Source organism: Electrona antarctica (assembly GCF_951216825.1).
Source record: "Electrona antarctica genome assembly, chromosome: 8".
Classification (NCBI taxonomy): Eukaryota; Metazoa; Chordata; class Actinopteri; order Myctophiformes; family Myctophidae; genus Electrona; species Electrona antarctica.
In genome coordinates this window covers 29,673,882-29,686,491 of record NC_136789.1, presented here as the reverse complement: position 1 = coordinate 29,686,491, position 12,610 = coordinate 29,673,882, and the positions used below count along the sequence as shown (strand labels likewise).

Here is a 12,610-nt window from a genome sequence, read left to right as displayed (position 1 = left end):
ATCACTGCTTACCAGTAGGAACCAAATGGACACATTATGGGTCTGTAACTCAACTGTATTTCTTTCAATGTAATGAGTCCCGGGATGCAGGGATGGTCTTTTAGAGTCCCAGGGACATTTTATGAGTCCCACTTCAACGTCACGTTGAAGTGGGACTAAAGCTAGCAAAATAAACTAGAATAAAAAACAGTACAGTAGTACAGTAGTGCATCCCGTGGATGCAGAGGTCGTTGTTTTATTGTGTCCCTTATTAACTATAAACTGCGTTTTGGGATACAAAATGCACCCTATTTTAATCTCTGCAGCTTACCTCGTTTTTGAGGCCCAGCAGTAGGTAGGTGGCGGTGACCTCATTGTATTTCTGATTAAGCAGAGCATCCTTGATCTCCTCTGTTGTGAACCCCATTCCAACCATCACCTCTGAGGGGAAACAAGACAAACAAAGCATGACCGCCTCTGGTGTGAACCCCATTCCAACCATCACCTCTGAGGGGAAACAAGACAAACAAAGTATGTTGTACTCTTAGAGTATATATTAATAGAGACGGCACCCGGAGGAAACCCTGAGGAGAAATGGACATAGTGGCCGAATCTGTCATTGCAGCTCGCGCCAGCGCTGGTCCGTTGACTATCATTGCGCACGTTCATGTTATTGGGGTCCATGACACGTGAACGAATGTTTCATACGTGAACGCGCGCAAACGGCGCAATGATAGTCAACGGCCAGCGCGTTCATGTGTTTGGGTCCAATCCATCCCAGAATGCACTCTGTTCCTACCCGGAAGGAGGAGTGAAATCGCCTCATGTGCTTTTGAGCAACTTAACACGAGGCCTGCCAGGAACATAGACACGTAGAATAGCGTACGGTGCCGAACAGTTTAAAAAAAGTTTTAACAGTGATGTATTATTTAATGCATGTTTTAATACGATCGTATTAAAAGCTACCGTTCGTTAGCTCTGTTATGCATCTGAGCCAATGGCCGCGGCCATTTTGAAGATGCGCGCGCATCCACTTACATTGCCTGCTGTTTTCAGACGGCTTTATCTCCAGAAGCGACATTGCAGGGGTCGCTTTGTCCCAGACAAGCGTTTTCAACGGCCTGTAGCAGGCGCTGTGATACTCGCGGTCCACTTTTTCCACCACCGACCGAGAGAACAAGCACCAGCTTCGTCAACACACACGGAATGGTTTCATAGTAAAATTTGATTACGGATATTTGGCTCTTCAAAGTAAGTGTCACCCGCGATAAAACCCTGGCAGGACGCGGCGGAGGGATTGAATAATGGTAGCGGTCAAACGGTTAATGCAAGTGGATGGGAGGAGGAATCCGGTGCCGTCTCTATGTTCCAATTGTTGTTCCACTACAGTACATCCTAAGCAGTGCCGTTGTCGTCGACTAAAACTAAGGCGAAAAATGTTCGTCGAGTACCCTTTTTCACTGACAAAAAACGAAATAAAACCAAAATAAAAACGAATCTATGACGACTAAAACTATGACTAAATATATTGACAATTTCGTCAACACATTAAAAACTAGACTAAAATGTTAGGGAGGGACTAGAGGACAATAGATCCAGTTTTATGCTAGGTTGCATGCTAGCGTTGTGAGCTTGTAGATCTGCTATTTTCAGCATGCAACCAAAGTGTAAAATCTGCCATTACAACGATATCAAGCCCCGTCAAAACACATGCTTAAAAGGGGGGCGGGGGGGCATGAATAAGACAAACATAAAAAGTCCATAGACTTGACTGTCACATGACGTCACACACAAAAGCCAGACGTTGGCATGTGAATGACGAAAGAAGCAGTATGTCATATGACATAATGTGACATAATGACATGTGACATGTGTAGGTCTACACTAATACACTGCAGAGCCAAGATGGAGGCTGCGACTGAAGGCACTCAAAATAGAGTAATGCTAAGTGTAATGCTTTATGGTGTCGTCCACACTCGTTAACAGTTTTGTATTGAGTTGTGCTTGAAATGTACTGTAATTCTCCAATCTGTTAATAAATACTTCAATCAATCAATCAATCAATCAAGGACTCACCTATGCGACTTGCATCACTATAGTCCTCCACAGGCTCTATGTGAGGCTTCAGATCTGCCGAGTCGTACCCTGAATTTATCCACTTGTCCTTCATCACTTGCTGTGGACGACAAAACAGTCTGGATTAGATACAGAGAGCAGGCGCTGAGTTTCACTTTACACAGTCTTCCTGGAACAGAGCGTCGCCGTCCCGCCGCCTTTCAGCCCCGCCCCCTTTCAGCCACGCCCCCTTTCAGTCCCGCCGCCTTTCATGACCACGTGAGACCCAGAAGTGAATGCCCGTTCATTTTCTCCATAGGCTTGTCAAAAGGTATTTATTTAACCCATTTTGACCTGAGATCAGATTACTCTACTAGTGTAATTTCGAGAATAAATAAAACTTGAATTAATGAATTTTATTCCGGAATTCTCCTTTAAAGGGTTCCCCACTGAAGATTTTCAATTTCAACGTAGCACACAAAGATAATCAACCCAAACACACACTTTTACTATTACTACTTAAACCATACATTAAATTAAAATCTAGCAGCTTGGAATTTCACGGTTGAGATATTTTAACAGGTGTAATTTGTGTGGAAAACATGAAACTTGTGTTATCTTATCCACAGACCTTCTTTTCTGCATGAATTGGGAAAAACCCTTTGGTCATTTGGGCATCTGGCGGAGGAACCCGTTGCTAATTCATTTCTGGGATTTAGGCCTGATGTCGAAATTTTAAAAAAAGGCTTCTAAATCCTGACAGTTTTCTGAAATACCTATGTTTCTATATAAGTGGTGCTCAATATTTCATGTCAAGGACCCCAGAAACTACAGTATATGTAATTGGCCGCCGACCCCCATCTGAAAATATGTTGTTCCAGTGACCCCCCCAGAAGATTTGAGTTAAAAACGTTTGCTCAAGAATATATATATATATTCAAAGATTTGCCCTACATTTTCACGATTTTTCAAAAATAGCAGACCTGCAAGCTCGTAGCTATGAGCTTGTAGATATGCTATTTTTCAATAGCTAAAGTACAACATAATGCTTTAAAACACCAAAAGGGGTTTAAGGACTACACAGTGTGACATAAGTATAGTTGTTTTTATGCCCCTTCTTACGTCTAGGGTGCAGCGTTTGGTGGGGTTGAGGACGAGGAATCGCCGTAGTATCCCCTCGCAGTCGGTGGACATGTAGAAGGGAACGCGGTACTTCCCTCTCAGCACCCGCTCTCTCAGTTCCTGTGGGCCGTTTAATGGTAAATGGTGCATTTATATAGCGCCTTTATCCAAGGCGCTTCACATACATTTTGCATTACATTCACCCATTCACACACACACACATTCATACACCGATGGCGGCGGAAACCATGCAAGGCACCAACCAGCACATCGGGAGCAATTAGGGGTTCAGTGTCTTGCTCAAGGACACTTCGACACTAACTCTGGGTTCGAACTGGCGACCTTGCGGTTACCATCCAGCCACTCTACCCCTGAGCCACCGTGCCCTTGTCAATCACGTTCCAAAAAAAACGTTACATCTCTAATGCTAAGGTATAGAAATAAAAATCACACCCGTGTGAAGTGATCACACCCACTTTATCCATCATCATAACATAACATCGTATGCCGATTTGCTCAGTGACGGACAAAACAAACAGTGACGAAACAAACATTAAACTCTTAATGTTTGTCTAGGAAAGACAAACATTAAACTCTTAATGTTTGTCTAGGAAAGACAAACATTAAACCTGTACATTAACCCATTTTGACCTGAGATCAGATTCTAAAAATGTCTTCTACATCCTGACAGTTTTCTGAAAAAGCTATGTTTCTATGTCAGTCGTCAGTCATTTTTCAAAAATAGCAGACCTACAAGCTCATAGCGCGCCACCGAGTGGAACAAGAGCAATGAGAACAAGACTTGAATCTACTTGTTATGAAGCCAGTTAAAGAAATACAGATGTTACTTTTTTCTTCCATAAGATTAATTTGAAAGCTTCTTATGGCATGTCAGTAGGCCAATTTAACATGCTCCTCATCAACAAAATCGACAGTATAGTGCCAAAACTAGCTCCTACTTTAGAAAATGAGAACCTTTGCCCCGAATAAAAACTTGCGTTCAGTTCACGGAACGAAATACAACATACAAGGATTCTGCCTTGACACAGTTAACACTTAGCCAGTGTTAACTTGTCATTAGAGGTAGCATTAATTTGTGACTTACACACCATGTTCAGTATGACGTCACGCTAGGGTTATGTACCGTACATTTCCAAATTGTAGCCCTACCGCAAATACTCGTCAACTACCTAATAACCAGCAGGGGTCTTTGTTTTGCATATTTTGCGTACTAAATGCCCCGGTCCATTTAAACGCCGGAGCTATTATTTGCTGTCTCTTCACCCTCATTTACTGTGTACAGTGGCGTGCACAGATAGACACTAGGGGGTGCTAGAGCACTTTTCATGTGAAATTTTGAAACCATGGTGACATTGATCAATTCTTGTAAAAAAACTTCTAATGTATTATTTAGGCCCCAAAATCTATAAATCTCACACTATTAAGGCAACCGGCCGGTTCCACGCGCTGCACAAGGTGCCCTTTTTTCACTTGAGAACCTGCCCCTCTAAATGTCTGTGCACACCACTGACTGTATATTTTATGGAATGAAGTTGTCCTGCGCCAAAGATAGAAGATCTACAAGCTCACAGCGTGCCACGGGGTCGATACTTGTAGCCTGTAGGTCTGCTATTCTCGGTGCGAGACATCCCAAAAATAAATCTTGGTTGTAGACACCGGTAGTTTAACTCGGGCCATATATTACTCAGCCAATTCTATGCGGATATTTTATAAATCAAAGTTGTCTGTAATCTGTGAAGTGTCTGTTATCATTAGGTGTATAAATCATGATTTGTATATGCCTCTATCAAACGATATGGAGAGAGAGAGGCGGACGTCGTGTAATAATGCCCAAGTGCCTCAGTGCGGCTGCAGAGTTCATGTGTAACACTGCGCGGCGGAACTTAAATTAAGAGATTGTGAGATTGTCATTACATTCTCTATCATCAGTAACATGTGGGTGATAGCCTGCTTACAGTATGTGTATCAAATATGGGTTTATTCAAATGCAATCAAAGGCTATACATCTTACGATGAAACCGTCAGGATTTCAGAACATTCAATGGCTGCACTGTGTGGTGATACAGTACGCTCTCTCTCTCTCTCTCTCTCTCTCTCTCTCTAACATGCTCGACAGGAACTGTAACCAAATAATGGCCCGGCCCGCCAAAGTCATGTGGGGACCCCCCTGGGAGTCAGGAGGACCCACAGGTTGAGAACCACCAGCCTTAGGGCTGTGTGCTGACTGAGTCCTCTTCTACTGCCATGCAACTGCTAGGCCGCTCACGCACAGCTCCAATGTCAATGTCAAGTATAGTGACAACAGCGATGGGCAGGCGGATTGTCAAGGACGACAAGTCTTCCTACAGGGACGAGGTCAGATCATTGACATTATGGTGTCAGGAGATCAACCTCTCTCTCTCACTCTCTCTCTCAATGTCAACAAGACCAATGAGCTGATCATGATCTACAGCAGGGGTTCTCAACGCTTTTGGCTGGGGACCCCCGGAAATGCTTTGGCCATGTCTTGCGACCCCCACCACCACCAATACAAACTGACTGCAAAAATAACCTTAATAATAGAGGAAATATATCGCCATCGCACATATATGTGCCATCGCACAAATTCCAGCTTTTCACCAGAGGAGAAAACCCCCGTTTTTTATTTTTTTTATTTTTTTTAATGAGTTAATAGCACACTCTTCACATACTAGAGCATGTCTGAAATAAGTGTCAGAGCTGAAATCGAATATATTCATAAAAATATGAAATAAATGCATAAACATGTAGCTAGGTGTAATGTTAGAGTCCACATAAGTGAACCTTTCAAGCCTGTTTTCTCAACTCACTGTTTCTCTGCAAGACATTACTCTATAAGCCATATCTCCAAAACTGGTTGGTCAAACTGAACAACCAATATGTCAATTTGAAGCTATGATTCCTTGCTTTCACATGACATGAAAAAACAAAAATTCAAAAAAATCCAATGGCAGTCCCTCAATCAAATCTAGTCACATATATCAGCATACCCGTGGCCCTAATGAGGACATATCTATCATTAGAGCCCAATTAGTATTATACATGTTTAGTGTATTCTTATGTTAAAAGTCCCCTAAAAGTAAAAATGTAATTACTTCTTGTAGACGCAAACGTACTCATGTGATGACACTGCTAGACCCGTTGTGAGCATAAATTAATCTTGATTTCATTCACCTGTTTGATTCCCCAAAAACACAGCCCTGCATTTTCTGAGCTAAACGTAGCAAAGAAAACGTTAGCAATAAAGCCATTTCATGACGTTGATATAATTTGTAAAGCTGTGGCTGCGGGGCCATCATTGTTTGAATGAAACAGTCGTTAATTATTGAGTGAGAGTTCACAGCAATGCTAATAAACTGCTTAATGATGTGGCTTTGCCTGTGACTCGGCTATTTTTCCCAAAGAGCATAACTGTAGCTAGCCTGGTAGAACCATAAGCTGTAGCCTTGTATGTTGTAAATCTGACTTTTAACATGGCAATGTGGTATGGCAATCTTAATGTAAAAGGAAGAAGCAAGCTCCTAGCCTCAAAAATCATTTGGAAGAGACCAGGGACGGCTCCAGGGAGGGGCTTTAGCCCCCTCTGGTGGAGGCTTAGCCTCCCTAAGCCCCCCCCCCCCCCCCCCCTCCCCCTCAAAACAAGCCCAATTGACTGACTTCTATGTAAACCAAGATTCATTAGCCCCCCCTCATTAGCCCCCCCTTCTGGAGCCGTCGCTGGAAGAGACAGAAACAATTAAGTTGTATCTACAAGGAAGAACTTCGAGGAAAAAAAAGCTGTCAAGATAGCAAATGACCTCCTTTCATCCACTCTGCAGGGAGTTCAAACTACTTCCCTCTGGTAGACGGTACAAAGTACCAAGAGCTAACCGTAACATCTTTAAAAATTCCTTCATTCCTAATGCCATTAAGGCACTAAATGATACCATGTCTCGCTAGATTTGTTTTTTAATGTATTTGCCACTGTTTGTTGTCCTGCATTTTTGCCATGAAAATAATTGTTTGTTGCTGTTGTTGAACTTGCTGTTTGTTTTTACTGACACATTTCAACACGTGGACAATAAATGAAACTAACTAACTAACTGACTAATTAACAACTACTGCATTTCTCTGCTATCAACAATTGAGGCACAAACTAATTATGCTTGAAGAAAAACAACAACCTCATTGCATACGAGCCCGTCTCTTTCCACTTGCCTTGAGGTTCTGCCCGTCAAAGGGCAGCGAGCCACTGACCAACGTGTAGAGAATGACCCCAAGGCTCCAGACATCCACCTCCGGCCCGTCGTACTTCTTGCCCTGGAACAGCTCCGGAGCAGCATAGGGTGGCGAGCCACAGAACGTGTCCAGCTTGTTGCCCAGTGTGAACTCGTTGCTGAAGCCGAAGTCGGCGATCTTGATGTTGGCATCGGCGTCAAGCAGAAGGTTCTCCGCCTGAGTCATGTGAGAAACGATACGGAGTAGGGGGGGTGGGGGTTACGGGACATAAGAGTAGCGATACGGAGTAGGGGGGGTGGGGGTTACGTGACATGCGAGTAGCGATACGGAGTAGGGGGGGTGGGGGTTACGTGACAAACAGGGGGAGAGGATGAGAAGAGAGGTTGGAGGAAAAAGGGAGGTGCGTAAATGGAGAAGAGGGAAGGTAGTAGTTTCTGTGCAACAACTGTAAACATGCTTACTTGTTTAGAAATTAGCTCCGGGTTAACAAAAAAAAAGCTTTCTTTGATGCCATTTTAGGATAGATTAAATAGACCTATTTGACAGTGGAGAAACATAATTGTCTTCCTTGATGCATTAACGAGCATCAACGACAATCACCTGGGCACAGTCACAGACACACAGCTCCCCTCTGCAGTGCTCTACTAAAGGGACTGCATGGACTCCCACACTCGAATATGATGGAATATGATCAAAGCATGATCAATGCAATTCATAAAGCTCACATTTCACACACAGCATTATTCACTAGCCCACTTAAAAAAATGAAATAAAAAAAGGTTTATATGTTTTGTTTTGTTTTTGAAAATCGATTTAAATGTTTTATTAAATCGATTAATATCGTCTGGATTTATATCGATTTAAATTGATTTACGATATATATCGTTTCATGTCTAGTACAGCCCCTTTTCACATACATGGATTAGGCCTATATATTTTGTAGATTAAAATAAAATCATCAGCATTTTAAAACCTCCATTAAATGACATATCTCACCTTTAGATCTCTGTGGACAATATTCTTCTGGTGGCAGTAGTGGACAGCAGACACAATCTGGAAGATGAGGAGAACACTCCAAGAGGTCAGGGGCCTCAGTGTTCATTTAACACTGTTTCCAAGACATTTCTTTTTCTTTAAAATGTTTTATCCCACAATTCCCACGAACGCAGCGGACTGACCTCATGCTTCCTTCTATGCATGAGGAGTCCAAGCTGCTTCTTTTCACCTGACAGGGGAGAGTTTCACAGGCCGGACGTAGTGTGTGGAAGGAACACGTTATTCCGACCAGTTCCTTTCCCCTCCATTAGGGAGTTTAGAGACCAGGATTACTGCATGTTTTTTGTGAGGGTACCTACCCTAGGGGACACGGGGAGAACATGTGAGGGTACCTACCCTAGGGGACACGGGGAGAACATGTGAGGGTACCTACCCTAGGGGACACGGGGAGAACATGTGAGGGTGCCTACCCTAGGGGACACGGGGAGAACATGTGAGGGTACCTACCCTAGGGGACACAGGGAGAACATGTGAGGGTACCTACCCTAGGGGACACGGGGAGAACATGTGAGGGTGCCTACCCTAGGGGACACGGGGAGAACATGTGAGGGTACCTACCCTAGGGGACACGGGGAGAACATGTGAGGGTACCTACCCTAGGGGACATGGGGAGAACATGTGAGGGTATACCTACCCTAGGGACACAGGGAGAACATGCAAACTCCACACAGAAAGGCCCTTTCGCCAACCCCGCCTCGGGTATGGGCACTGATGACGCGGAGGAGAGGACACGCACCCAGTGCCCACAGCGTCCCCAGCGGTAATCGAACCCAGGACATTCTAGCTGTGAGGCGACAGCACTAGCGACTGTGCCACCGTGCCCCCCCCCCCCCCCCCTGGCGGTTTCCAAGACATTGAATGACAGTGAGGAGGACCTACCTGGCGGAATTTGGCCCTGGCTTCGATCTCCTTCATTCTCCCATGAGATACGAGGTAGTCAAACACTTCACCTGAATTGGAGGTGGAATAAGAGCCAATGAAATTGGGCTACTAAGGTTTAAGTATTATAAACAAATTATTTTAATTATTTGCTGACATCACCCACGTTGCACGCTATAACTTGAGCTTACAATGTGATCATAGAACATTTGTGCAATATTGACTTACAGTATATGGAGTCTTGTGAATTAATTTACAATTATACAATTATGTACAATAATTATATTATATCTCTGCTGTCGGGAAGAAACCTCTTAACTCCAAATTGTTCATTTTTCAGGAAATTACGAAAACCATATATTTTCAAAACAAAGCAATACAGCCCCATCAAAGTTGGTGTTGTGAGTTTATATATTGTCAATTACTTGCATGAGAGGGGGAGAGGTGGTGGAGTTAGTTGCTTTAGCAGACAGTTTGAGGGTCCAATGGAGTTAAGAGGTTTTCTCCAAAGCGTTTTTTAATACTTTCCATTGGTTCAATATTTTTTTTCAACACACAGACGTAAAGGGTGTTCAATAGCACTGATTTATGCCAAAAGAAAAATCAAAAACCTCAAAAATGGAGTTATGAGGTTTCCTCCCAACAGCAACGAACAATTATGTAACATTAAATGGACAGTGTTAAGGGTTGTTTTTATGAAAATGTTTCTAAAGAAATAACCCATTTTGGGCGGGAACCCCTTTTGGTGTTAGCATTATGTTATGCTTTAGCTATTGAAAAATAGCAGATCTACAAGCTCGTAGCGCGCCACCGAGTGGCGCGCTACGAGCTTGTAGGTCTGCTATTTTTGAAAAATCGAAGAACGACTGACATAGAAACATAGCTTTTTCAGAAAACTGTCAGGATGTATAAAGAAAGACATTTTTAGAATCTGATCTCAGGTCAAAATGGGTTAAACAAATGTGCGTATGTGTGCTGTGGATCTGTAGATCTGTAGATCTGTAGATCTGTTTTGCCTCTGATTTCCAAATCTAATAGAGGGAATAGTACAGAGCCACAATATCACCAGTGTTGATTTTGTCGACTAAAACTAAGACTAAAAAATGTTCGTCGACTACCTTTTGACAAAAACTAAATGGAAACTAAATGAAAACTAAGCTGTGATGACTAAAACTATAAGACTAACTATATTGACAATTTCGTCAACAAATAAAAACTATAGACTAAAATGGTAAGAAGGGACTAGTGGACAACAAGTGTAAAATCAGCCATTATGACGGCATCAAGGCCCGCCAAAACACATTTTAATTTGACTAAATCACCTGTAGATTTAGTCGACTAAAATATCATGACATTTAGTCGACTAAAACTAAACTAACACTAAAAAACATTCCAGGTGACTAAAATGTGACTAAAACTAAGTGAAAACTATCCAAGAGACTATGACTAAAACTAAAATAGAGATTTGCTGCCAAAAACAACACTGAATATCACACAAAAGTGTGTACAGGCTGCTAGCAGTGTGACAGCACTGGGGTTAGCTGCTACATCACTTCCTGTCATATAGTTCCATCAATAGTTCCATCACACAGCAGGTACTCACCTCCACTGGCATACTCCATGATTAGGTAAAGGGTCTTATCTGTCTCAATCACCTCAAACAGCTGCACTGTTGGCCAAAACACAATCAGATTAAAACTATGAATACATAGAGACAGATGTGCGCACGCGCGCGCGCACACACACACACACACACACACACACACACACACACACACACACACACACACACACACACACACACACACACACACACACACACACACACACACACACACACACACACACACACACACACACACACACACACACACACACACACACACACACACACACACACACACACACACACACACACACACACACACACACACACACACACACACACACACACACACACACACACAAAATAAAGTCTGCCTGTGCCTTAAAACCAATACTACTGATGCAGTAGTCGTTTTCTTTTTTTCAATCCATATCAGCTTTAGAAAATCCCTTTCCCCTCCCCCCCCCCCAACCCAATGACCTCCATAGAGCGTTGCAGTCTTTCTAATTATTTGTTCGGTCCAAAATATTGTGTTTGTTGTCATGAGTTGTCACGACTCGATTTGGCTTTGTCCGCGGCGTAACCGTCTTTAAATAAATACTTTTTGAAATGTCTATGGGAAAAATGCATTGGGAATCATTTCCTGGGCCTGGCGTCGTCATGAAAGGGGGCGGGACTGCGACGTTAGGCCCGAGGAGTTGCAGGCGATGCGGTCAGCACAATGACCTCCATACCGAGGCCAGAGGAGTTGCAGTCGATGCTACGGTCAGCCCAATGACCTCCATACGGAGGCCCGAGGAGTTGCAGGCGATGCTACGGTCAGCCCAATGACCTCCATACCGAGGCCCGAGGAGTTGCAGGCGATGCTACGGTCAGCCCAATGACCTCCATACCGAGGTCAGAGGAGTTGCAGGCGATGCTACGGTCAGCCCAATGACCTCCATACCGAGGTCAGAGGAGTTGCAGGCGATGCTACGGTCAGCACAATGACCTCCATACCGAGGACCGAGGAGTTGCAGGCGATGCTACGGTCAGCACAATGACCTCCATACCGAGGACCGAGGAGTTGCAGGCGATGCTACGGTCAGCCCAATGACCTCCATACCGAGGACCGAGGAGTTGCAGGCGATGCGACGGTCAGCCCAATGTCCTCCATACCGAGGCCCGAGGAGTTGCAGGCGATGCTACGGTCAGCCCAATGACCTCCATACCGAGGCCCGAGGAGTTGCAGGCGATGCTACGGTCAGCCCAATGACCTCCATACCGAGGCCCGAGGAGTTGCAGGCGATGCTACGGTCAGCCCAATGACCTCCATACCGAGGCCCGAGGAGTTGCAGGCGATGCTACGGTCAGCCCAATGACCTCCATACCGAGGCCCGAGGAGTTGCAGGCGATGCTACGGTCAGCCCAATGACCTCCATACCGAGGACCGAGGAGTTGCAGGCGATGCTACGGTCAGCCCAATGACCTCCATACGGAGGCCCGAGGAGTTGCAGGCGATGCTACGGTCAGCCCAATGACCTCCATACCGAGGACCGAGGAGTTGCAGGCGATGCTACGGTCAGCTTGACCTCCATACCGAGGACCGAGGAGTTGCAGGCGATGCTACGGTCAGCTTGCCGCCTCTAAATTCCTATTCACTCGGGCTTCAGACAA

General features: G+C 44.3%; 1 protein-coding gene and 1 long non-coding RNA gene across 2 annotated transcripts in view; both read right to left on the bottom strand.

Moving 5' to 3' along the window:
* The window catches only part of LOC306928339, a 96,352-nt gene that overhangs the window by 50,286 nt on the left and 33,456 nt on the right, over positions 1-12,610 (bottom strand). The window lies entirely within an intron of this gene.
* mark4a (MAP/microtubule affinity-regulating kinase 4a) overlaps positions 1-12,610 on the bottom strand; it is a gene marked incomplete at its 5' end in the record, with an annotated part of 54,888 nt that overhangs the window by 15,879 nt on the left and 26,399 nt on the right. The window contains 7 exons of the mRNA XM_079507944.1: positions 311-420; positions 2,056-2,155; positions 3,157-3,276; positions 7,393-7,629; positions 8,410-8,466; positions 9,349-9,419; positions 10,952-11,017. Of these exons, the coding sequence (XP_079364070.1) occupies positions 311-420; positions 2,056-2,155; positions 3,157-3,276; positions 7,393-7,629; positions 8,410-8,466; positions 9,349-9,419; positions 10,952-11,017 (761 nt within the window). The remainder of the gene's footprint in view (positions 1-310; positions 421-2,055; positions 2,156-3,156; positions 3,277-7,392; positions 7,630-8,409; positions 8,467-9,348; positions 9,420-10,951; positions 11,018-12,610) is intronic.